The 26,294-nt window shown below is 39.9% G+C and overlaps 1 protein-coding gene across 1 annotated transcript; it reads left to right on the top strand.

Moving 5' to 3' along the window:
* The first annotated feature begins 258 nt into the window (after positions 1-258).
* ANAPC4 (anaphase promoting complex subunit 4) lies at positions 259-23,547 on the top strand. The gene is made up of 28 exons (XM_080622366.1): positions 259-446; positions 1,045-1,150; positions 2,223-2,355; positions 7,861-7,935; positions 8,076-8,102; positions 8,203-8,247; positions 9,276-9,360; positions 9,745-9,855; positions 10,418-10,501; positions 10,755-10,841; positions 11,116-11,180; positions 11,274-11,316; positions 11,424-11,500; positions 11,941-12,041; positions 12,121-12,172; positions 12,466-12,521; positions 13,680-13,726; positions 14,595-14,651; positions 14,802-14,858; positions 15,411-15,504; positions 16,954-17,051; positions 18,236-18,297; positions 18,381-18,419; positions 18,507-18,608; positions 19,737-19,814; positions 20,502-20,672; positions 21,893-22,016; positions 22,466-23,547. The coding sequence occupies exons 1-28, from the start codon at positions 339-341 to the stop codon at positions 22,679-22,681; spliced, it is 2,400 nt and encodes a 799-aa protein (XP_080478492.1). The 5' UTR covers positions 259-338; the 3' UTR covers positions 22,682-23,547.
* The last annotated feature ends 2,747 nt before the right edge of the window (positions 23,548-26,294 follow it).

Consider the following 26,294-nt stretch of genomic DNA (forward strand, 5'->3'; position numbering starts at 1 on the left):
CCACACAGCCAAACCTGGCTGGGCCCGGGCCCGCCTGGAACCCCTCCGTCGCCCTTCCATGGGGCCCTCACCACCGCGGGCCCTACCCTCGGCCCCGATAAGCGAGGGAACGGCGAGGAGCATGCGGCAGGCGGGTGCCTCGGCCGTGAGGGCTGGACGGGAAGCACCGCCCTGCGCTGCTGAGGGTAACCAGGCCCAATCCGCGCCGTGGCGGGAAGTACCGCCTCCGGAAGCCGGGAGGCCGGCGGCTTTGCGGGGTCAGAGGCTCCTGGTGGAGTGGAAAGGACTCGGTAGGCGGTTGGAGCACGGCTGGTGGCCAGCCGGAGCGCCCCGCCGCAATGCCCGCCTTCCGGCAGGTCGGGGAGAAACAGCTGCCGCAGGAGGTGGTCTTCATGGCCTGGTCCCCCAAAAGGGACCTCATCGCCTTGGCCAATAAAGCGGGTGAGGTGAGTGCGGAGCAACCGGGCTGAAGGGAGGCACTGAAGGGGGGGATGAGGAGGAAAGAGCTGCCTCTGCTGTGCCTTTGTGGTTTGCTGTGGCATAGTGCTGGGGGATAAGCCAGGTGCCTGGGAATAGCAGATTTTTTATCAAGCTTCTTGATACTTACTGCACCTTCCTTTTTTGCTTCCTTATTTCCAAACAAATTCGCGGATGCTCTCATTGTCTGCAGCATTGGGGTTTTAAGGCACACGAAATTTCCTATTTAGATTAAATCTATTTTCAGTTATATTTATTCTTTTTCCCCCCTGGAACTGCTGTTCATGCATAAAGACGAGGGTGTGCTTTCAATTGTGCTCGGCTAGGGAGGTATGGATAACCCCTGTTGGCTACAGGCTTATACAAGGTACAGCTTGTTTCTCTCTGTTGCTGTAAACAGTATACTGCCCTCCAACACCACATACGAGTGAATCTACTAGAGGAGCACACAATATTTAAGCCACAGGTATTAAAAGTGGTAAAAGAAGTGCAGCTTGAACTGATTTACAGACTGATATTAATGGGAGAATGTGGACTAGTCTTGTCTTGAATGTGTTTACTTTGTAGGTTTTACTCCATCGGCTTGCAAACTTTCAACGAGTGTGGAGTTTGCCTCCAAATGAAAATACAGGAAAAGAAGTGACTGCTCTTGCTTGGAGACCAGATGGCAAAAGTAATGTCAAGTATATGAGGTGATATGGTGCAATAAAAATCCCTTTGGAAATCAGTGAAAGTTGTGGTGATGATGCCTCCTATCTGTGAAGGAAATTTCTAAGTAAACTTGTGTTTGAAGAGAATGGTGGCTTAATTTTATGTCCGTTTATTCAAAGTAACAGGTTTACACTGTTGAAATCAATTGCAAAACAGATTTGTAAGGTGGATTTATGTCCAAAATACTGCTTTCAAGGAGGAGGAAAACTTCAAATTCCTAGCTAAGCAGATTATTTTTGTATGTAGTACAAAATTTATTGGGAAACCAAGAGGCTGGTCAGGATTGACTGGAGAGCTCAGCTTATTTAACATAGGCTGAGCTGCTGAGGCTAAAATTGCTCTAAAAATAAACCAGAAGAAGAAAAAATAAAAAAGCCCTTTCCTTATCAACAGAAATAATGTTAAAATTGTTAGGAGGAAATCTTGGGGTTTTTTTTGACACATTATTGGTGGGAGAATGGGAACAATCTTCTGTGACATGTGGGTGAAAACTACTCATATTATTTTATGACGGAGTATGTGGAGTTTAAGAAACTTCTTTTTAAGCTGGTTGTCTGTGATAACAAGGAAGCAAGCACAGAAACTTATGCCTGCCATATGCTTTATGAATGAATAATGTTAAGAAGAAGTGATGCACAAGTTGCTTAGCAAGTCTTAAAATTTTATTCTGTTGTAATAAAACCCAGACCTTCTTGGTGGACAGTCTTTATATGTAATTATGGCCTCAAATTTGCAAAAAACTGAAGCCTCTGCTGTGTCAGAACTGCTGTTAGAAGTGTTACAAGCATGTTCAGTTCAACATGTAGATAGATAATTGTGAAATCGGGCCTTTGACTTAAATTTATCACCTAAAATATGATAGGAGTTCAAACTTCCATTCTAGTAAGTAGATTTCAAATGAGAGTTTGGAAGGACTGTACATAGACAAAATTCTGCCCATAAGTTGGCTTTGAAGACGCTTCATTTTCTAGTTCAGTATAAAGTACTAAATTTTGCACATTGGTAATTTATACATTTTACTTGTCTTTCTCTAGTTCTGGCTTTTGGCCTTACTGATACCAAGCGGATTATTCTGTGTGATGTAGAAAAACCTGAAAGCTTGCACTCTTTCTCTGTGGACTCATCTATTACATACATGCATTGGATGGAAGTAACTGAGGAAAGCAGGTGAGTCTGAAAAACCCTGGAAGTAGATTATGGGCTATGTAGTGCCATCTTGCTAATAGTTTATGCTTGGAACATTACAAGCAGTCAGTTACAGAAAGTTACATAATATTAGGAATTGGAAGGGACCTCAAAAGATCATCTAGTCCAGTCCCCCTGCTGGAGCAGGAACACCTAGGTGAGTTTACACAGGAAGGTGTCCAGGTGGGTTTTGAATGTCTCCAGAGAAGGAGGCTCCACAACCCCCTGGGCAGCCTGTTCCAGTATTCCGTCACCCTCACTGAGAAGAAGTTTCTTCTCAAATTTAAGTGGAACCTCTTGTGTTCCAGTTTGAGCCCACTACCCCTTGTCTTACCATTGGTTGTCACCGAGAAGAGCCTGGCTCCATCCTCGTGACACTCCCCCTTTATATATTTATAAACGTTAATGAGGTCACCCCTCAGTCTCCTCTTTTCCAAACTATAGAGACCCAGCTCCCTCAGCCTTTCCTCATAAGGGAGATGCTCCACTCCCTTAATCATCTTAGTTGCCCTGCGTTGGACTCTCCAACTCTCAGCAGTTCCCTGTCCTTCTTGAACTGAGGGGCCCAGAACTGGACACAATATTCCAGATGCGGTCTCACCAGGGCAGAGTAGAGGGGAAGGAGGACCTCTCTCGACCTATTGACCACTCCCCTTCTAATACACCCCAGGATGCCATTGGCCTTCCTGGCCACAAGGGCACAGTGTTGGCTCATGGTCATCCTCCTATCCCCCAGGACCCCCAGGTCCCTTTCCCCTTCACTGCTCTCTAATAGGTTATTCCCCAACCTGTACTGGAACCTGGGGTTGTTCCTACCCAGATGTAACACTCTACACTTCCCCTTGTTATATTTCATCCCATTTTTCACAGTCCAACTCTCCAGCCAGTCCAGGTCTCGCTGGATGGCAGCACAGCCACTTTGAGCGTGTCAGCCACTCCTCCCAGCTTAGTGTCATCAGCAAACTTGCAGATAGTACACTCAATTCCCTCATCCAGGTCATTGACAACCCACTGTAGGAGAGGATCTGGTTTGAGACCATCTTAAAAACCTAAACGTACACAAGTCCATGGGACCTGACGAAATCCATCCGCGGGTCCTGAAAGAGCTGGCGGATGAAGTTGCTAAGCCACTGGCCATCATATTTGAAAAATCATGGCAGTCAGGTGAAGTTCCCGACGACTGGAAAAAGAGAAATATAACCCCCATTTTCAAGAAGGGGAAAATGGATGACCCGGGGAATTACAGACCAGTCAGTGTCACCTCTGTGCCTGGCAAACTCTTGGAGCAGATTCTCCTGGAAGGCATGCTAAGGCATATGAAAAACAAGGAGGTGGTTGGTGACAGCCAGCATGGCTGCACTAGGGAAATCCTGCCTGACCAACTGGGAGGCCTTCTATGATGGGGCTACGAAACTGATGGAGATGGGGTAGAGCAGTTGACATCATCTACCTGGACTTGTGCAAAGTGTTTGACACTGTCCCACATGACATCCTTGTCTCTAAATTGGAGAGAAATCAATTTGATGGGTGGACCACTTGATGAATAAAGAACTGGCTGGATGGCCGCACACAAAGAGTTGTGGTCAATGGCTCAATGTCCGGCTGGAGACCAGTAACGAGTGGTGTCCCTCAGGAATCGGTGTTGGGACTGGTCTTGTTCAACATCTTTGTCGGTGACATGGACAGTGGGATTGAGTGCGCCCTCAGCAAGTTTGCCGATGACACCAAGCTGTGTGGTTCGGTTGATACGCCGGAGGGAAGGGATGCCATCCAGAGGGACCTCGATACGCTTGTGAGGTGGGCTGAAGCCAACCTGATGAAGTTTAACCATGCCAAGTGCAAGGTCCTACACCTGGGTCGGAGCAATCCCAGGCACAGCTACAGGTTGGGCAAAGAAGAGATTCAGAGCAGCCCTGCAGAGAAGGACTTGGGGGTGTTGGTCGATGAGAAAATGAACATGAGCCGGCTTCGGTGTGCACTCGCAGCCCAGAAAGCCAACTGTATCCTGGGCTGCATCAAAAGGAGCGTGACCAGCAGGTCGAAGGAGGTGATCCTGCCCCTCTACTCTGCTCTCGTGAGACCTCACTTGGAGTATTGTGTGCAGTTCTGGTGTCCTCAACATAAAAAGGACATGGAACTGTTGGAACAAGTCCAGAGGAGGGCCACGAGGATGATCAGAGGACTGGAGCACCTCCCGTATGAAGACAGGCTGAGAGGGTCGGGGCTGTTCAGCCTGGAGAGGAGAAGGCTGCGTGGAGACCTCATAGCAGCCTTCCAGTATCTGAAGGGGGCCTACAAGGATGCTGGGGATGGACTATTCATTAGGAACTGTAGTGACAGGACAAGGGATAATGGGTTCAAACTTAAACAGGAGAAGTTTAGATTGGATCAAAGGAAGAAATTCTTTACTGAGAGGGTGGTGAGGTACTGGAATGGGTTTCCCAGGGAGGTTGTGAATGCTCCATCCTTGGCAGTGTTCAAGGCCAGGTTGGATGAGACCTTGGGTGACGTGGTTTAGTGTGGGGTGTCCCTGTCCATGGCAGGGGGGTTGGAACAGGACTTAAGGTCCTTTCCAACCCTAACTATTCTATGAATCTATATTGAATAATACTGACCCTTGAGGCACTCCACCAGATACAGGCCTCCAACTAGACTCCGTCCCATTGACCACAACTCTCTGGCTTCTTTCCTTCAGCCAGTTTGCAGTCCACCTCACCACCCGACCATCCAGTCCACACTTCCTCAGTTTAGCTGTGAGGATGCTGTCCGAGACTGTGTCAAATGCTTTACTGAAGTCAAGGTAGACCACATCTACTGCTCTGCCATAATCCAACCACCTTGTTATGTCTTCATAAAAGGCTATGAGGTTGGTCAAGCATGACTTCCCCTTGGTGAAGCCATGTTGACTGCCCCTTATGATCCTCTTATCCTTCATATGCCTTGAGATGGCACCAAGGATAAGGTGTTCCATCACTTTCCCAGGGATGGAGGTGAGGCTGACCGGTCTATAGTTACCCGGGTCCTCCTTCTTGCCCTTTTTGAAGACTGGAGTGACATTTGCTTTCCTCCAGTCCTCAGGCACCTCTCCCGTTTCCCAAGACTTGGCAAAGATGATGGAGAGTGGTCTAGCAATGACTTCAGCCAGCTCCCTCAGTACCCGGGGGTGCATCCCATCTGGACCCATGGATTTATGGATGTCCAGATTGCTTAATTGCTCCCTAACCCAGTCCTCATCAACTAAGGCAAACTCCTCCAATTTCTTGACTTCGTCTGGGTCCTCAGGGGTACAGGGCTCCTCAGGACTGCCTCCGGCAGAGTAGACAGAGACAAAGAAGGCATTCAGCAACTCTGCCTTCTCTGTATCTTCTGTCACCAGGGCACCCACCCCATTCATCAGTGGGCCTACATTACCTCTGGTGTTGGTTTTATCTGCCATATATTTGAAAAAGCTCTTTCTGTTGTCCTTGACCCCTCTCGCCAGGTTTAATTCTAAGGAGGCCTTAGCTTTCCTAGTTGCCTCCCTATATCCTCTGACAACAGCCTTATATTCTTCCCAAGTGGCCAGCCCCTCCTTCCATGATCTGTAAACTCCTCTTCCATTTGAGCTTACCCATCAGTTCCTTGTCTAACCACACAGGTCTCCTGGCTCCCTTCCTTGACTTCCTACGTGTCGGGATGCTTTGATCTTGAGCTTGGTAGAAGCAGCCCTTGAATGCTAGCCAACTATCTTGGGCCCCTTTACCTTCGAGCAGCCTTGCCCATGGAATTTCCCCCAGCAATTGTTTGAAAAGGCCAAAGTTTGCCCTGCTGAAGTCCAGGGTTGCAATTCTGCTTGCTGTTCTGTTCCTGCCGCACGAGATCCTAAACTCCACCATTTCATGGTCGCTACAACCGAGGCAGCCCTCAACCTTTACTGCTTCAACTAGACCCTCCTTGTTAATGAGGATGAGATCCAGCAGTGCTCCTCTCCTAGTCGGTTCCTCCACCATTTGCATCAGAAAGTTATCATCAATGTGCTGGAGTAACCTCCTGGACTGTGGATAGCAGGCTGAGTAGTCCTTCCAGCAAACATCAGGGAAGTTAAAATCCCCCACGACGACCAGGGCCTGTGACTCTGAGGCCACTCTCAGCTGCCTGTAGAAGGCCTCATCAACTTCGTCACCCTGATCTGGTGGCCTGTAATAGACACCTACAACAGTATCACCCCTGCCAGCCTGCCCCTTAATTCTCACCCATAGACTCTCAACCTGCTCCTCATCTGTGCCAGGACAGTACTCAGTACATTGTAGTTGCTCTGTCACGTAAAGAGCAACTCCGCCACCTCGCCTGGCTGGCCTGTCTTTCCTGAAAAGGACATAGCCATCTATGACCACGTTCCAGTCATGTGAGCATGTCCCACCATGTGAGCTGTCCCAGTCATATAAAATAATATTATATTACATAGCTCTGGCTTTTTTTTACCATGTGGCTAAAATTTTCCTTTTTGTTAGACTTGAAACTTTTCATACACTTATTTTTAGTATTGATATCTTAGTCTTATGGTTCATTAAGTTATACACAGAAATTGCAGTATGATCTTGAGTGTCCACCTCAATCTAGTGTTAGCTTGTACATCCATTTTGCTTCAATACCAATTAATTTATTAAGCTAATAATAATAATGTTAATCTATTTTGTTAGAATAAGTATTATACTGAAAACTTTCTTCACTTGTGTTTTCAAGATCTTTAGTTTGGTGCTGTATCTTTCCCAGTGTGCCTTTGGTGTTACATTCAACCCCACTGGCAATTCTGTTGTGGGTTTACTTGCTTCAGGAAGTCAGGCTGACATTAGTGACCATGAGCTCTGTGGCATTCATGGTCCCTGTTTCTGTGGTCTTACAAAAACCTCTGGTATGCACCTTGTTGCAGTACTAGACAGTAATTAAGTAAAACATTGATTTTAAAAAGGGAGGTAGTGTTAGATCCCACCGTCCTCCAGAAAACGCCAGTCTTAAAATGTCAGGGAAATAACTTCATCTCAAATCGTTCTCCTGATGGGAATAGACTTATCTCCTTATGCAGAATCTCATCCTTCTGGCATGTCTGAGGTATGGTATTTAGTATTGCAATGTAGTCTTCCTCTCACTGTAATATGCCTATAGCTTTTGTAAAGTATAGGTGGGTTATACTGCACAGTTGTACAGGGTTTAAACAGAAAGCCTTAGTAACTGTATTACAGGAGAGAGGGATTTGATGGCAAGCTACTGAGTGAGCAGATACAAACTTTATATTCTTCTTTGGTGGAAATAAAAAAGAGACTTTCAGACTTCTTTTATTAATTTGATCATTTGATAAATTACTAAAGGTTCCATAAGGAATCATCCTCTGATATTTGTAACTAATATATATGACGTAATGACTATATAGTGTGATGCTGAAGTTAGAAATTCTCTTGCCCCCCATTTTTACAGCTTGGGTGGTAAAGACAGTCTTAACTTCTTTTTCAGTGTTCTCACTTCCTTTTACAATGCTGAGGATGAATCAAATCTCCTTTTGCCTAAATTACCAGCACTACCAAAAAAGTAAGCATTATACTAATAAGTCTGGGAAGATACAATTTGTTGTTTATTGTCTTTGTTTTGGTTATTCATCTCTATTGAGTATGGGTACTTTGGATTAGAGGTTTGCTCACTGTTATTGAGAATATTTATTTTATTTTCAGTTACAGTACTACTGCAAAAATTTTCAGGTAAGTAATTGGCATTTTATGTCTCTATTTTTTGTTTTATTTTGTTTTCTGGTATTGAGACAAGCTACATAAACCCTAATCATACATTTTGTATTTTCAGTGAAGAAAAGTCAGATGAGATTATGAAGCTTCTGGGTGATGTAAGGTGAATTCTGTATGTGGGTTGTAGGGTTGTTTTGTTGTTGGGGTTTTTTATTTGAAGCTATAAAATAATGGATACTAGTGGGGTTACTTTTATGTTATTCATAATCTGTATTTAAGGGTCGTGGAGAAAGGATATGTAATGTCTCTTTTTTTCCATGTACAAAGGTATAGTTCAAAAATGTATTAAAGCCTCTATCAGTTTATACTTTCCCTCTTCAATTTAGAGGGATTATAAGGCACTTTATCAGCAGTTGCTGTTGGTGCCGTATATTCTTTTCCTTGGGAGAAGTTTCTTGGGCTGTGTTTACAGACTGTGTTGTGTTACTTAAGCTGGTCTCAAAGACATTGGTAAAATCTTGTTACAGATGGGAAATTCCTATGAGTTTGCATGAGTGTGACAAAGTTAAAATTAGCTCTGAAATCAGCTATATTAGGGTTACTTTAAGGTAAATGTCTGTTACTGGGAAACAGGAGAAGCTGGAGAAAGTGTAGTTTAGCAGACTGAGACTGGTTTTGTGGCATGCTTGCGGTGCATTTTTGAGGAGTACCTTGTTTTCCCATTTGCTTTTTTTGCTGTTCTTTACAGTCTCACCACTGGGAAGCATCTTCCTTATTAAAAAAAAAATAGAAAAATAGTGGCATTTGTCTATCACCAGTTATTCCTTAAGACTGTATTGATAGGTGGGCTGCTGCTAGAAACTGCTACTTTTTTTCTTTAGGAAAATATAACAACAGTGAAGAAGGACTTGTGCCTATATTGTGTGTTTTGTTTTGGTTTTTTTTTTCCCTATTCTGTCAGTGAATTTAGTAGTTGCTACTCATTCTGTAAATGTTAGAGGAGGTCTTATCAATGGCATTGAAACTTGTTTTGTTTTTAAACTTCTTGACATTAGCACAGTGTTTGTTTTTGTTCAGAGATTCTTTAGAGAATCTTTAGTAAAGGGATGGAATTTAAGTGTAAAGAATTATGTTTGTATGCATTATAATTTGTTTCACTGTGCTCATCAACACATTCTTCTATTTTTATAGGCTTAATGCTCTTGTCCTTGGTGGCAGCTGTGGATTTATTGAGATTTATGCTTATGGAATGTTCAAGATTGCTACAGTAACTGGGGTACATTCCCTTCCTTTCTGTATCTGTGTTTCATAATACACCAAACTACAACTGAACTGAATGAAAAAGAATACATATGTATGCTTACATATAAATGAAAGCAGGTTGCTGAGTTTTAAAGAAAAGAATAGCTGTTTCTCTTGATTGGGTTGTGTGGCTGTTGTTGGAAAGATCCCTGGTGGTTTTAACATCTTATTTCAAATGAAACAAAGTTCAGCGTTAACCCACAGTAATGAGTGTTTTTGCTCCTGAACAGTAGCTGAAAATTCTGCTTTGTTTTTACATGTTGTTGACCACAGTTGTCTTTGTATGCGTGAGAGCAGTAAAAAATACATCTTAGAGGAAATGCAATATTTCATTAACTTTTAAACTGGAATCCTTCAGGTGGCAGGTTCTTGTCGTGGACTATGTTTGTCTAGTGATTTGAAATCACTGTCGGTTATTACAGAGATACGAGACTCTTCAGACAGTGAAGCTGAGATAACGTATTTTCAGGCAAGTAAAATAACTTTAAAACGTTCTTTATAAGTGAAACTGCTTTTCTGATTACTTTCTGGTATCTTTATTGCTTTCTCATTATTTGCGGGGAAAAAAACCCCCTAACTACTAGTTCCAGTCTTTCTGAAATTCACAATTTAGCTTTTGTATTTATCATGTAAACCTGCAGCTTCACCAGTGAGCCCGATGCTGATGATCTGAGGCATTCTTTTAAAATATTAGTTTAAATTAGACATTCATTTATTCAATTGCAGTTACTCAGATTTTCTTCATTCTGCATGCAAAGGCATATCAGTAGTTCTTTTGATTATCTAGTCTACCCAGAACAATCATCCTTGAAACTATTACTCTTACAACTCCAAAATGATGAACCTTATCAGGAGTTTTTTTATATATTGCCCCTTTGAATTAAATTTATTTCTCTCTTAAAATGAACTTTAAGAAATGAGAAATATCAGTTTTTCTGCTGGTTCTCGCAATCTGTCTTTTAATTTCTGTAATCTAAAATTTCTTGAAAGACAAATCATCTGTAAACTGTTGTTTGTTTCATTTGTTATAGCTGGACACTAGTCTGTTATCAAGTTACTTACCTGAGGTAACTCGAATGGCCCGGAAATTTACTCACATTTCAACTTTGTTACAGGTACAGTTGTCACAACATCCTCTTAATATCACAGTTCCTACCAGCCTCAATATTCTTAATGCTAGTAAAATGTTTTCTAGTAGGAAGCTTAAGTTGGTTTTAAGTAAATGTAGAGCTCTAGCTTGGAATTTGATAATAAATGTTATATAATATCTACAGTATAGCTTCACTTGGTATAATAACATCCAGTTCTTGCATGTGTTTTGAAGGGAGGAAAAAGGGAATAACACTGATGTCTGTATCTGTATTACAGTATATAAAGTTGTCATTGACATGCATGTGTGAAGCATGGGAAGAAATACTGATGCAGATGGACTCACGACTAACAAAGTTCGTCCAGGTACTGTGGCTATCAAATAATAGAATCAAATAATTTCTTTATTTTCTTAAGAGCAGATTATTGGTGGTGACAAACTGCTTAGAATTTTTACTGGGTAATACAATTGAAAATAACTTAAAATACTAGAAAATCTCCAGAGATCAGTAGTTTGATTTCGGCATTCAAGGATGTGGGCTGGGTTTTCCAATATACTTTAGTTCAAGTGTTTGTGAGATTATTTGGTAGCCTGGATGTAATCTCTTCACCAATCTATTTCAATCATTTTGACTGACAGGAAAAGAATACAACCACTTCTGTTCAGGATGAGTTTATGCAGCTGTTGTTATGGGGCAAAGCAAGGTAGTTACTGTTGTTTTATCTGAGTATGCATTTGCATTTGATATTGAAATACAAAATGAATGCATATTTGGTTCTCTCTCCCACCCCGTACAGTCTGGAGCTTCAGGCGTTACTAATGAACCAACTGACAGTAAAGGTATGTTAATATTTAACATATTCCAATAATTATTTCAGTATATTTTAATCACTATTCTGTTAAGCTAACAGAACGTTACTATGTGTTTGTGTTTCTTTTTCTAACAGGGCTTAAAAAAACTTGGTCAGTCCATAGAGTCTTCCTATTCCAGTATACAAAAGTTGGTCATAAGTCATTTGCAGAGGTAAGTCACAGAATATCCAATGAATTATAGACAAAATGGCATATTATCTGCTTTGCTGAAAAACAGTATGCATATTGGTGTTCTTTGTAAGTAGGTGTGCTGGTGCAGAGGCCATGATTGTGACAAAATGTACTATTTTACTTTTGGGTAATGGAGAGCTACTGAAGTATTTTGAACAATCTTCATGACACATCTCCTGTATATCACTGCCTGGTGTGCTTATAGGACATGTGCAGAATATTCACACCAACTTTGCATGATGGCTGAAATCATTAGGACAGTATTTGCTTTTCTGTGAAGTGATACTTTTATGTTCCAGACCACCACTCTCTGCAGAGCTCTCCTCTTTGCACAGTAAATGATGAAAACATAGCATGTAGTGAAGCAGTGAATTTCCAAAGGGTGCTAAAAGATGATTATTCTTTCTTCTGCATTCCTAGTGGCTCTGAGGCACTGTTATACCACTTGAGTGAATTGAAAGGAATGGCTTTATGGAAACAAAAATACGAGTCTCTGGGATTGGATGCATCTGGAATTGAAGGTAGAGTAATGTGTGTGCTACTTACCAACCCTGATTTCACTTTTGAAAGCTTAATAATAATGGTTAGCTCTTTTTGCAGAGGCTATCACCGCTGTTGGTTCTTTCATTCTGAAAGCAAATGAGCTACTTCAGTAAGTATAATGTCTGGAGAGTTTATAAAATACGCTTATTGAGTCTTGTATCTAAGGAAAAGCATGCGGCTGGGAATAGAGGAGGTTGGGAGAGCAAGGCTTCTCTGTTGGTGGTGGGTTTATGTCTTGTCTTACTGCATTTCAAAGATTCACACCCCAAGAACAGTCTTACTTAGAAGGTTGCACTGGGCACTTAAAGAAAACCCTGATAGTGCTTGCAGACCTTTCTGTAGTAAAGATGGGGCTTAAGCCTGGAGCAGCTTATGACATTTCTTTTCTCGTTTCTTACTCAGGGTTATCGACAGTAGTATGAAAAACTTCAAAGCATTTTTTAGATGGCTGTATGTTGGTAAGCTTGATGACACAGTAAGCATCCAGTATCTGTTTTGTATTGTAAGCATTGAAATGTTGGCAAGTAATTAAACCAGCCTTAGTTATGATCATCTGTTTATTTCTGTCATAGAAAACTTCTGAATATCTAAAAGTTTAAATCAAATAATTATAATATTGCATAATACGTAGATCACAGATTTGATGATTCTTAATTAAAATTACTGTGTGAACAGTGGGTATTAAATATATACTTATGCTGTAATGATGCTCCCGACTGTTGTCTGCTTTGTGAGCAATTTGCTTCTCTTGACTTGGAGAAATTAAACTAGTATATAGATTACACCATATTTAAAGTATAGTCTAACACTTCTTACTCTGTCACTTGCTGTTTTCTCCTGTGGAGACCTAGTTAGCCGTAAGGTTATGCATACATGTAAACAGTCTCTGAATGTCGGGATACACTTAGTAGTCACCTCCAGTTGTAGCTGGGTAGTTGTAGGTAAGATGTCAGCAGGAATTGCTGTATGTTAGCCAGCCTATTCTTGTCAAGTGGTTATGAATAGGTTTGTAATGTTTAATTGATCTTTTTAGAACTACTTTACAAAAAACTTAAGCAGTCTTACCAGATAATGTAATAGCACCAGGGATGCCCTTAATAGCAAGAATATAATAATTATAATTTTTAAAATTCAGAAAGTAGAACTATCAGAGTTCTCTGTCATAATGTTAGAACTTTCATTATTTAAATGTTCAGTGTTTGTTTGTGTTGAAACTGAACAGAGAACTGTTTATCTAAGCCTCACTGATTTAAAATTTTAAAACACATTCTGGGTGTGACACTATTCATGTGTTTTATATCTTTTTTACTACTCTATGTACATGAGTACATTCTTATGAATCCCTTTTCTAATTTTCTCAGTCTTGTACAGGCTACAGTGCAGTTGGAAAATATTAAAGATAAATATTTGCCAAGACTTGTATTGTAAGCTAGTGAAGCAAGTGAGGCTTAATTTCAGTCTCAATTTTACAAATTCTTTTTTCCAGACTCTTTTGCTTCTGACATACTAATCTTTCCTATTTTATTAACAGTGGTTTATTACGTAGCCATGGAAAATTAAGAATATTAGGAAAACATATTAATATTAATGCAGTAAGAATATAATTTTTCCCTCAGCCATGTTGAGGATGTCAGAAGATCATGTGCTTCCAGAGCTGAACAAGGTAGTAGTAATTTTTTCTAATAAATGGTGGCATATTCTGTATTCTGCTTGCCTTGAGTGCAAGGCTAAAGGTTTATTTTTGTTCCTAAACTTAAAGGATAGTGTCTGTCATTTCTTTGAGAAAGTTGATGCCTGCAGATTCACACTAATACGCTGTCTCACATGGATTACTTTTTCTGTTTTCATTGTAAATACTACTCTTTTTTTAGTACGCTGTATGAATTCGAGACCTCTGTGTATAGCAGCTCTTTATATGCTCTGAATGACTAACATAATCAGAATATGATTTTAACATCTTTGCCAGTGCCCTAGCAGGGGAGGTGGAATACATCTGCATCAGGTTTGCAGACACCATCACAGTAGGTGAACCAGTTAATACACTCAAAGGCAGAGGTGCCTTCCAGAGGGAAATGGATAGGCTGGAGGAATACACAGGTGGGGACAAGCAAGGACAGAATGCACAAATGCAAGGTTCTGTCCTGGGTAAGAGTGACCACCTCCAATTGCACAGCAGAGCCTCAACTGGCTGAGGGCCAGCTCTGCTGGGATGGACCCGGGGCATGAGCCAGCAGTGTGCCCTGGCAGCAAAGGTGGCCAGGTAACCAGGACTTTACTAACGAGCATGGACAGGACCCTACGTACTTAGCACTCCTCAGTTTGCATCTAGAATACTTTCTCTGGTTTGAGGCCCTCCTATATAAGACAGACATGAATAAACTAGAGTGAGTTCAGCAGAGGGCTCCCAAGCAGGTTGGAGCATGGAGCATGTGTTCTTTGACGACAGGCTGGGGGACCTTGCGTGTTCTGTGCTCATTGAAATGTATTTCTTATCCTTTGCTTTTCTCACTGTTTTTTTTTTTTACTTTTAGATGACTCAAAAAGATATCACGTTTGTTGCTGATTTTCTTACTGAACACTTCAATGAGGTAAGTTACTGGTTTGCCAGGTACAGCATCTGACTGTGTTTTTTTTCCAGCTGAAAAATCTTCTAATAAAACTACACAATCATCTTTTTGTACATTACTTCTCATTAACTTTGGGTTTAAATAATCGGTTTGTTTGCATTATTTTTTCAGGCACCAGAACTTTACAATCGTAAAGGAAAATATTTCAATGTGGAGAGAGTCGGCCAGGTAAATGGCAGAAGAATAAATGAGAAAATCCTTAGATAAAGAAGATTTAAAGCTGTGCCCACTTTTCATCTTTGTCCCTTTTGCTCTGTATTGCATATTCCAGTAATGGTAATGGAGAGTATTTTAATTATTTTCCCCTATTAAGGGGAAAAGTAGTGTTTAAAACCATATCCTATAGTTTTACCTTACACATGCTGTATTTTTAGGGAAAGTGAAGCTTCTTCACAGCCAGCAATAGTAACATAAAAATTAAATGTGTTTATTTGTCTTTATGCCATTAATCACTGTATTTCAAAACACTTGTGCTCAAACTTGATTCAAAAATCAGTTTCCTATGGAACTATCACTGTGTGATCTCAGACAATAGTTGATTTTTCTCACTGTTTCTAGAAGGGGTGGAGTATTTAGTTTAAAGACTAAACTTAAGACTAAGTAAAGACTTAATGTTAAATTAAGATGAAATGTTTAACAGACTTGTGAGGGGTGATGTTGGAGTTGAAATCTTATGTCCCTTATTCTTAAAATGCAATCATATAAATGCTTCTTTTCTAGTACTTGAAAGATGAAGATGATGACCTTGTATCACCACCTAATACAGAGGGAAACCAGTGGTTTAACTTCCTTAAAAACACTACTCATCTTAAAGGTAACCTGTGCTTTAGGAATAAGTTTAACAAAGATACATGTAGAATGTAACCAATGTAGAAGAATTATCTGTTTTTTCATGCTTATGAGTTATTTCTATAGTGTTAATCATCGGTCTTCGTCTGAGCAGAATAAAATATATGGTCCTTGTTATTTTACAGTTTTTATGTAGTGGCTTATCCAGTCAATTAGCCATTTTCTGGGTATGAGGAGTTTCCTACCTTCTTATGTACCAATCTCAGAAATGTTGCTTGGAAGGTATCCCAGCAGAAGCCTGGTTTAGGAGATCTTAATTCCATTCAAGGAAGTAATAATTATACTTAGGTCATACCTAGAGGAAGTGTCCTTACATGTTCTCTTTTCACTGGAGTCTGAGGCTATTTTGTTCATTAGTGGTGAAAAAGAAGTAAGAGACTGTAACAAGCTGATGGCAAAATATTTCTTGTTTAACTTTAGAAACCATAGACTGTAAAACTTATACAGCATAAGCTGTCTTGTAATAGAATTTGCTAGAGCTGCCTTTTTCTGCCTATTTAATTCTAAGTGGTTTTCTTGGTATTAATTTGGCAAGTGTTGAGATGTTTATAGGACAAGTAATGCTTCTGTTGTTGACACCTTCTACCTTTCTTTGATGTTTTGTATAATTTTATTGGTTGATGTAATTTGTGTCATTTTTCCAGCTAAACACTGGAAAAGAAACAAGTTATGTACCTAAAATAAATAGTGAGATTATCTCCAAAGCTAAATGTCTTCTTACAAAGTTGTTAATTTTGTAAGAATGAATCAGTCCTATAGAAGCCAAATCAGGGCTACGGTAAAAAGTATGGAAATAGTTTTGCTTAAACAAGATACTTTATGACAACTCTGTTTCTAGCTTTCGAGTAAATGCAGTTCCTTCTTTTTGCAAATTTGTTTTCTAATCCAGTTGGTTACTTGAGTTAGAATTTACAATCAGCAATACTTTAGACAGTCACCTAATCCAACCAAAGAAGGGCTAATTTCGAAGCTATAGTGGATTGCTCAAGGCTTTATGCAATCAGGTCCTCTGCATCTGCAGGGGTAGACTCTGTAACCTCTCTGGGCACGCTGCCCTTTCATGAGCACTAACCAGTCATTGTGAAAACTCTTTTCCTTATGTCTGATTGGAATATCCCTTGCTGGAGCTTATGGCTGTTGCATGTTCACCTCTCCCTGCACAAGTTTGAAGATGATGCCTTTTGTAACACCTCCTTTAGGCTGCTGAAGAGACAGTGGGTTCCTCCTTGATAGCCCTTGCTTTTCTAGGCTGAATGAACCCAGCTCCCTCAACTTCTTATAAAGCATGTGCTCTAGCCCTGTGACCATCTTTGACCCTCCACTGGGGTCATTCCAGTTTGTCACTTTGATAATAGTGTATGATGGTTTTTATAGAGATACAGGCGTTTTTCACATGAACTTTATCTGTTTACAGAAAGTCCACTTCTGTTTCCCTACTATCCTGAGAAATCACTGCATTTTGTCAAAAGGCAAATGGAAGGGGTCATTGATCAGTGTTTACTAAAGCCAGCGGTAAGTTCAATTTATATGAATTAGAACTTTATTCTAAGGCTAGCAGTCAACTGAAGGTAGTAGTCATGCTTAGTAAGGCCTGAAGTTTTAATCTTTGCCTTTGAGTGCCTGCAACTTAGGTGGTAGTATGCAGCTCGGCTTCATCGCTGCCAGGATGTCTCAAGCCTTTGGCCAGAGAGAGCATAATAGGGGACTTTTTGTTTCATGTCTTATGCTCTCACATTGTTGGGGTCTGTTTTGAATGTTAATCAACTTGGTGTATGCGCTGTGTACAAGATTAATGTATTGCCAACTAATACATTTATTTGTACATTATGAAGAATCATAGAGTCATAGAATGGGTTGGGTTGGAAGGGACCTTAAATATCATCTAGTTTCAATCCCCTGTCATGGGTGGGGGCACCTTCCACTAGGCCAGGTTGCTCAAAGCCCCCTCCAACATGTCCACATCCTTCATATGTTGAGAACACCAGAACTGCATACAGTACTTCAAGTGAGGTCTCACAAGAGCAGAATAGAGGGGCAGGATTGCCTCCTTTGACCTGCTGGTCACGCTTTTTTTGATGCAGGCCAAGATACAATTTGGTTTTCTGGGCTGTGAGCAAGTGTTAGTGTTGTTGAGGTCAGTGTTGAGCTTGTCAACACTGACAACAGGTCAGCACTTGACAACAGGTCAGTGTTGAGCTTGTCATCAACCAACACCCCCAAGTTTTTCTCCTCAGGCCTGCTCTCAGTCTGTTCTCTGCCCAGACTTGTGTTTGGGATTGCTCCAACCGTCACGCATAAACCTTGCACTTGGCCTTGTTGAACTTCATAAGGTTTGCGTTGGCCCACCTCTCAAGTGTATCAAGGTCCCCCTGGATGGCATCCTTTCCCTCTGGCCTATCAACCGAACCACAAAGCTTGGTGTGGTTGGCAAACTTGCTGAGGGCACAGTCAATCCTACAGTCCATGTCACCAACAAAGATGTTAATCAATGCCTAGTGTATCAAGTGACAGTAGTGTTTGCAATAGAGATGTTTATTCCAGCATAAATATTGGTGGATTTTTTCAGTTGTACTCAGGTGGTTTTGATTAGTTGGTTTTTGTTTGGTTGGGTTTGGTTTTTTTCCTTGTCTTTAAAATTGTGTACAATTATGAATAACTGACTGCATTTTTTGGCCTATTTTCATTGTTTTTGTTAGGATGTAATTGGAAAGTCAGTGCATCAAGCATTCTGCATGTCTCTTTACAAAACTTCTCAAAGGTATTTATTTGCATTGTTTCTAAAGCTCAGTTGCACAAAATTACAGCAGCTTTTAATAAACTAGTTTGTTTTTTTCTTTTCAGTGAAGATTCCACACCTCAGTTATTTAAATTGCCATTTCTGTAAGTATGCTGCTGTTCCTTGTTCTGTGTCATTTACCAGTTATTAAAACTTAACCTGCATTTTCATTTCGTTCCCTCACATTACAGGTGGAATGACAAAACATCCAATATACATTACGTTCTCTTCACCATGTTAGAAGATTCTATTTCTAAAATATACATTTTGAGAAGACATACTGATACTTCTAGGTAAGAGAGCAAAAGTGGTTTGTGAGGTTTGGTACCTATGTACACAGGCAATCACTACTCAAATTTATTTGTAAAAAGAGGGAATAAGCAGCGTGAATACAATTTTTCTTGGATACTAGAGAAAATGAGGAAGACATTAGGAAGTGCAGTAGGAATCCGCAGTAGGAGTTTGTAGTGTGTTAGACACAGAAAATCTAATCAGAAGACCCAAGATGGTTTTAGGCTTAGGAAAAAAATCGAGCTCCCTTAGTTTTGCTCCTCACAGAATTACTTATGCAAACTTGTGGAAAATTACAGGGAATCGTGCTTTCAGGGTTGTTTTGTCTTACTGTCAATGTTGTTTGTTTGTTTTTTTTTCTATTAATCACTTGCAACCTTTGACTAACACCTTTCAGTACTCTAGGGAAAATGGGAGGTAGTGCAGCAAATAAAATACATCTTTGGGGTGTAGTTCTGTGAACCTTCAAGAGCTTCTGTGTCCAAGATGCAGTTGTCACTGCTTAGTTGTACTGATACACCTGTTTAAGATGCATTCTGCCATTGGGATCACTGAAATGATCTGGGTTTAGAAAACAACAGAAATTTCTCCTCCATGAAATACTGATTTTTATAATCCATGCCATTTAATTTGAGGAGATAATGAACTGTAATGGGGTGGGAATTCTAAAAGCGAATTTACTGCTGAAGAAAATACATGGTGAAGTTATCTTCTGTGTTTCCAGTTGAGAGCTGCTGGTGACAAAATTACAGTTTTGTGATGTAGTTCCTATCCTGTTTCCTCCCTCATTGATACCTAAAACAGTCTAAATTCTTTTTCTGTAGATTTGAATATCAAGTAACTCAACAGTCCTGAGACTAGGACAGTTGAAACGAGTTCAGCAGAGAAGAACTGTATCACACAAGCCAGACTTAGTTTCCTGTTTGACTCCATTAATCATATTTTGGTGAGGGCAGAGGAAATCAAAAGGTTCTCATCCACCAGTTGCATCATTTTGGGTTGTAGACTTGTATTGTGCTCACCTTAGCTAGGCTTACACCATCTCTTATGACAGTTGCCTTTAGAGATTTTTGATTCTCTATGAATGGAAAAGAAATTATCAACTGAGATAATGTACACTCTTGTTTTAGGTCTGTCAGTAATGGAATTCTTGCAGTAGAGTTTGGAAACTTCTTGAACAACAGTATAAATGAGAGCTCAGACTCCAGGTCAGTATATTGATTTTTCTTGCAGAACCATGTTTTCTGTTGTTCGGTTGTTTCACATTAAGTTAACTTCTGAGACATTATCGTTTGGCTTTTATCCTGCAATTACTACTTCAGTTGCTGGACCACCTTGTAGTCCTTGGGTGCGTTGGGCTGTAGGAGATGGCACAGGTGCATGAAGCTGCAGGATTGTGAGTCATTTGTGAAATTGCATATCATCACAAGATCAAGTATATTTTAGTTTTCTATCTGAAAACTAGAGCTTTTAGCACACATACAAGAAAGCAAGCTAGCTGGAAACAGATTTTGCTTCTGTCTGTGGTGTTCTTTAAGTAAGATGGAGACACACTTGATATGCCCAAATGAAGGCATCCTAAAAGGCATGGCAAACTAAGTTCATCCTTTTCATGTAGAAAGTTCAGATGTGATTGCCCTCAATACCTTCAGATGTGTTTCTAAATTTTCTTTGTGTTTACTGTTCCTTACACTTCACCTGAACAGAGACAAAATAAGATTGCTAGTAATTCTTCTATTTTGGAGGTGTTTGTGTGTCTTAGCTGCATGACTGACCTTTCTACCATTTACAGTAAAGCTCCCTGTTAGCTACTGAATAATTTTTAACATGAATGCTATGCAACTTAAAAATATTTTAGTTCTGACTTTATTCCTTTCTAAATTATTTTCCTATAGATGCTACAGTTGTTTAGATGCACACTTCTATGATGATGAAACTGTAACTGTAGTTCTGAAGGAGAGCATGGAACAAGAAGGGAAAGAGAGAGTTTTGGCTCAGTTGCCTTTATCTTCAGTATACACAGATGAGGACCAATATAGGGAATTAATCTGGGATTCTACTAGAAGGTACTGAAAAACTTTGAGCAAGTCTGAAAATGTAGAACTGAAAAGCAGATTAAGCAAATATTCTGATTGTGTACAATTGCTCATACCTTGTGTGTGTGTAAATATTTTAAAGACAAAAGCTTTGTGCCAGGGGAGTGGGGTGCAGAGATGGAAGCTTCCTAAAAATTTGGCTTGTGGTATTTGGGGGTTGGGATTGGTTTTGCTTCTTTTAGAAACTGAATACTACGTGTGCATATGGCTTTTGTGAAATGGGAGAACCAACTGAAGACATCCTGTAGATTCAGAGATAATATTTTCTTTAGAGGATGCTAACTTTGCTGGTTAGAATACTTGAATTTAGGATGTTTTCAGCCTATTTGCTCATGTACTTCTGCCTTGTAATAAGGATACACAAATATTTCTTCATCCTTTCCCTGGTAGTCACACATACAGCTATTGTCACCTTAGCCCTGAAAGATCGAAACTGCTGCCTATGTTGGCTTAGGGAGAGAAGAACATCTGGGGGAAGTGAACTGACACACACCCAAAAAAAGTCCAGTGTAGTTCAAGTGGTGAATCCAGTCTTTTAGTTGTTGAGCCTCACTTGCTTTTTCTTTTTTCTCTCTATGCCTCTCTGGTGGATTGCTTAAAAGACATTTTTACCTCAAAACAAAGAGCCATACTGAACTGTAAATATTTCTTTTTATGCCACAAAGAAGTTGTGTATTGAAAAATTAACAGAAAATACTAAAAGTAAGTTCAGACTAATCCTGGCCACTGTAGTAGGCAGGGGGCCCTTCACACAGGCTCTGTGAGTGGGAAGAAACTGGAGTAAAACATCTTTGAAAGGTCATGGAGGCTAAACTTTTGTGTAAGTGAAGGCATTGCCTACAGGACTTTGTTCAGAAACCCCTTCTCTTGCAAAGGAAACGTTTGAAGGATGCCATCCTCATCCTCCTGCTGTAGCTGTTACTTGTGGGAAGATCAGGCTTTTACAACTCCCTTCTCACCTGCTGTAATCTTTTACCTTAGATGAAATGTGTTGTGTCTTTGCAGTTGGATCCCCCTCTTTAGAATATCCATAGCAGCATTACAATGGTTTCAAATGCTAATCTGCTTGTTGCATATGATATAATGAAACTTAGACATAAAAAAAAAAACCTGGACTGACTGAGGTTTGTCTTAGTACTGGAATAGTTTCTTATGTACTAACTTTGTGCTTTTCTTCTTACTGTGTGCAGGCTGGATGAGCAAAGTGGTGAGATACCCACATGTACTGTCGTCTTGGAGAATCAGTGGAGAGTGCTTGAGAATATGAAAGCTCAGTATGTTTCTGTAAATGGCATTAGGAAAGTTTCCTGTGTGGTAAGTACAGTATCTGAGAAACAGCTTGTAAACTGCTAAAGAAAAGATGCTATGACTGGACAGAGTGATAACCTGTGTCTACTAATTTAGTAAGAATTAGCAAAGAAAAAGAAAACATATATGTATAGTAAATAACCAATAATATTTTATAATTAATAAAATAATAAATGAGTACTAAAATATTTATAAATAGATTATTCTCTTATGATCTGTTGTAAGTGTATTGGGATACAGTCATATGTCTCTTGTAACACAGCATGGAAGACTAACAGAAGTTGATATATCTATTTGCTTTACTTTTCACCCTGCAGAGCAATTAAAAAGTTGCTTATTTCCTCAATACCTCCATTTCAAAGAAAGGCCATTTTCATGGCTGACATTTAAGATAATATTGGTGCTTTTTTTAAAAAACAATATTTATTAATGGAAACTTCTTAATGTATCCATAGCTAAGTTCAAATCTCCGTCATGTGAGGGTGTTTGAGATGGATGTGGAAGATGATGGAGAAGCTGAGGAAGAAGAGGAAGAAGAAGCAACTCAGACTGCAGTTGGGGAACCTGATGAGCTAAATCAGTCTGCAAATAACCAGGACAATGTGTGTGGTGCATCTGCTGAAGAACTACCTGATGAAACTGAAGAACATGAATCAAGTCTGGATCCTTGACATAGGCTTTTATGTTGGTAAAGGGACAGGACAGTAACCTAACTTCAGGCTGTTGAGATGAGGTACGCTGTACCTACTCAAGTAGCTGTAGTAGGATGTTGTGCGTCAGAGCTCTGTGTTGATTCTCGGCTAAGACTGTGTTCTAGAGTACACTTATCTGACCCTTTTTTGTCTGGCACAATGTTTGGTATGAACTAAATTTCCTTGAGAGGTTTTTCCATTTACAATTTTTTATAGATGAGGAGAAAAAGAAATAGCAAATGATGTTTTTCATAGTTAAACCTGTTCAGTCCTGAATACTGTTAAGATAAAATGAACTTGTATGTGAAAGCAACAAAACTCAGAAGTGAATTCTTTTCTTTCAGAGTTCATGTTCTAGTAATGGGTACAGAAGCTTCCTGTAGAGCTGAAATTTAGGAGTATGGCCAACAACAAGCTTGCAGATCAGCATAAGACTAGTTAGACAACAAAATTTAAAATTACAACAGAGTATATTTTTTTTATTCTGATGTAGCATTATTTGTCATGCGTAGGCTTCAGCATTATCATGTTGCTTGCTAATTTATATATTTCTCTAGGAATGATGCAGTGTTAGGTGGTAGCGGCTAGAAACAGTGTTTAGTAATCTAAAATGTTTTCTTCCCTATTAGCTATCAGTCTTAGCTCACTCAAAACTCATCTCTTGAAATTAATATTGTCGCTAAATGCATGATCTTCCTTCAAAACAGTAAGTGAACTTTCTATCTGTGAAGAGGACCAGGTCTTATGCATATGCTCCATTCTGTACTTCATGAATAAAGAAATCTTCTGAAATTGCTATTTGTCATTGGAGAGATCATATACCAGGCTTGCCATCTTTGTCTTGTTTTGAAATACGCCATTTTTAAGTTACTGCTTTTTAAAGTGGACTTCTGAAGGTTTTGGACTGTTTGAGGAAGATCCTTGTAAACAAAGCTGTTCAGTTCTGAGAGAGGCTTCTTATTTTTTCACTTTTCAGCTGCTTGCTGTTCAGTGTTCTCATCTAACAGATGCTAATGGTTGAAGGCACAATGAAAAGCTGTAGGACAGAAGGAGCAGAAATGCCCATTCAAAAGTGCTGTGGGCTTTCTGCGTAGAGCAGTTACTTTTGATGAGAAATTGCAGCTACAACAAAACGCACTCAGCTTAAGCCTGGCCTTGTGTCCTTCCAGGAAAATATTGCTTCTTACCTAACTTTGAAAATTGTCATGCTACAGTGCTTGGAAACAATTGTTCTGGTGTGCTTTCTGCTGAGCAGTTTTAGCCCATGGGCATATAGAAATCAGATCTGTCCTGCCCACTATTGTTTCTGAATTTGTGTTGATAGCAGGCGTGTCCATGCCACAGGGGCATGCCCTTCAGAAATCTTGTTAAGGTGGTCATGCATCTTTCTAGTCCAGTCTTGGATATACTTGAATCAATGGAAGTTTTGTTTCTGGCTGGAATAAGTGCATATGCACTTTGTACATTTCACAGTGACACGATATGAATGCACTAGTTTAGGTCAGTGCTTCTGATTGCATTGCTGATCCTTCTGTCAAAATTATTTTTATTTTCTTCCAGATTTCTCTAATAATAAATATGTCTATAGTGTGCTTATGGATCTGTTTTCAAAAGGGTGGTGAGAAATACTTGATCTAGAAGTTTTTCAGGATTTTGGTGGTGTCTGGATGCAGTGATTTCACTTGCCACTTTGATCTCTTTGTCATCTTTTTTTTTAATGCTAACTGGAGGCTTAGTAAGCCTTTTTCTGCTGGGAGTACTCATTCTTCCTTGATAATTTTGTAGTCAAAAGAACTTGTATGTTCTCATCAAGTATGTACACAATATAGTGTTTGTCATACTAATCTTTAGGTCTTCTAAGAGTCATTTGCTGATGCCTCTTTTTTAATGTCTAACTGTTTTGTATGTGGCATTTCTAGTTTTTTAAAAGATCTTGGTCAGCTTTGCTTTTATTTTCTGCTGTTCACCATGTATAATCCCTTTTCCAGACCTCTTGTCAATGCCTTTTCTGACTGATCTCTAGGATTTCAAAACTTGCCACATTGCTGAGTTTTTGCTTTGGTCTCTCAACACTTGGTGCTGTTTTACTTCACAGCCTGAGAATGCCATGGTACTTTTGTCTTCCACTTACATGGATGTATTTCATTGCACGCTTGCACCTGCCTTCATAAATGACCACTTCAGCTGAGCAAAAGGACAGATGGAGAGAAATAGTGAACAAAAGCTTGTTTTAGTTAGCTGTTTTGCTTTGCAGGAGGGAGAAGGGGTGTATATTTTTGTAACAATACCTGCAGTTGGTCCTGATGCTGCTTGGCTTTGAAAAACCTACTTAAAAAAGCTTTAAGCCCATACATAAGCCTTGACATAATGGGGAAGCCGTCTATATAAAGTACTTAAATTGCTTAGTAAGTTTCTGTGGCCTGTATTTAATATCTGTAGAGTTGTCTTTGTGTCTTGTTATATACTACGGTATTATCTAAGAAGATCTCTCTCACTACACTAAGCTGGCTGTTGCTTTTGGAGTTGTGACTAATTTCTTGCTTCACAAACTGGTTTAGGGGAAGAGCTGGTTTAGCTTGTGCCATGGAGCAATGGTAGCAGTAAGAAGAACATTTGGGAGAGGGGAAGACTTCACTAGAGATCACTTCATAATAGCCAATAAGGAGAATGCATATGAATGAGGAGAGGGGATGAAAGGAACTCACAGGGTGAGTTTCAAGGAGGCAGATGCAAAATGACATAGGGATCTCTATGGAGATTCCACTGTGGAGGAATTCTAAGAAAAAAAAACAAGACAAAAAAAAAAAACAAAACCGAGACAAAAAAAAACCAAAAACAAACAAACAAACAAACAAAACAACCACAAAACCACACAGCACCATCTCTGGAAGCGGAAGAGAAGAAATCCCACTTGTAAGCAAACAAAATAAATTCAACTATACCTTTAGGGTAAGTAATAGAGCTACTAACAAATCGTTCTGGAGACCATTGGTGCCAGCAAAGTTCAGGGCTGCAGTAAGTTGTAATGGGATATAAATGTAGTGTGGGAGTTCTGACATTCTTCCCCCAGGGGGTATTATATGGCTACTGCTCTTAGCTGGCAGTTTTACAGCTCTAATTGGACAATCACAGCCTGTTCCTGTGAATCAGAAGACCTGGGATGTTTTTTTGAAGTTCTTGTACTTGACCTAGAGGATAAAGTAAAGAATCTTGTCAGGTTTAGTTCTTACAGTTATCATCAGGAGTCCTATCTCTTAGAGTGAGCCTATTGTTAATGAGAAAAAGAAAATAACAACTTAGGACCTAGTATAGGAAATAAGACCCTCTTTACAAACCCGTACTTTTACTGTCGTACAAAAGGAATTCAGCCTCATGGCAGTAAAGCTGTTGCATGGTGGATCTGATGTTGTTTTCTAAATATGTCATTGAACATACTTTGCTTTGAACAAACCAATTATTTGTTTGCTTAACTGAAAAATGTTTGATTCTAATCTGGAGATGAGGGTGCGTGTTAGCCACCTGAGAAAGTAAGGCTCAAGGCCTTCTTCCAAAGTGGCCTAAGTTTCAAAAGTGACGTAAGTTTCAAAATAGA

The sequence above is a fragment of the Psittacula echo genome (assembly GCF_963264785.1).
Source record: "Psittacula echo genome assembly, chromosome: 1".
Taxonomy (NCBI): Eukaryota; Metazoa; Chordata; class Aves; order Psittaciformes; family Psittacidae; genus Psittacula; species Psittacula echo.

Coding starts and splice junctions, on each gene's coding strand:
- ANAPC4 (XM_080622366.1), top strand. CDS start 339: ATGCCCGCCTTCCGGCAGGTCGGGGAGAAACAGCTGCCGCAGGAGGTG. Junction 7,936..8,075: donor TTACCAGCACTACCAAAAAA/GTAAGCATTATA, acceptor TTTTATTTTCAG/TTACAGTACTACTGCAAAAA. Junction 18,609..19,736: donor AGACATACTGATACTTCTAG/GTAAGAGAGCAA, acceptor CTCTTGTTTTAG/GTCTGTCAGTAATGGAATTC.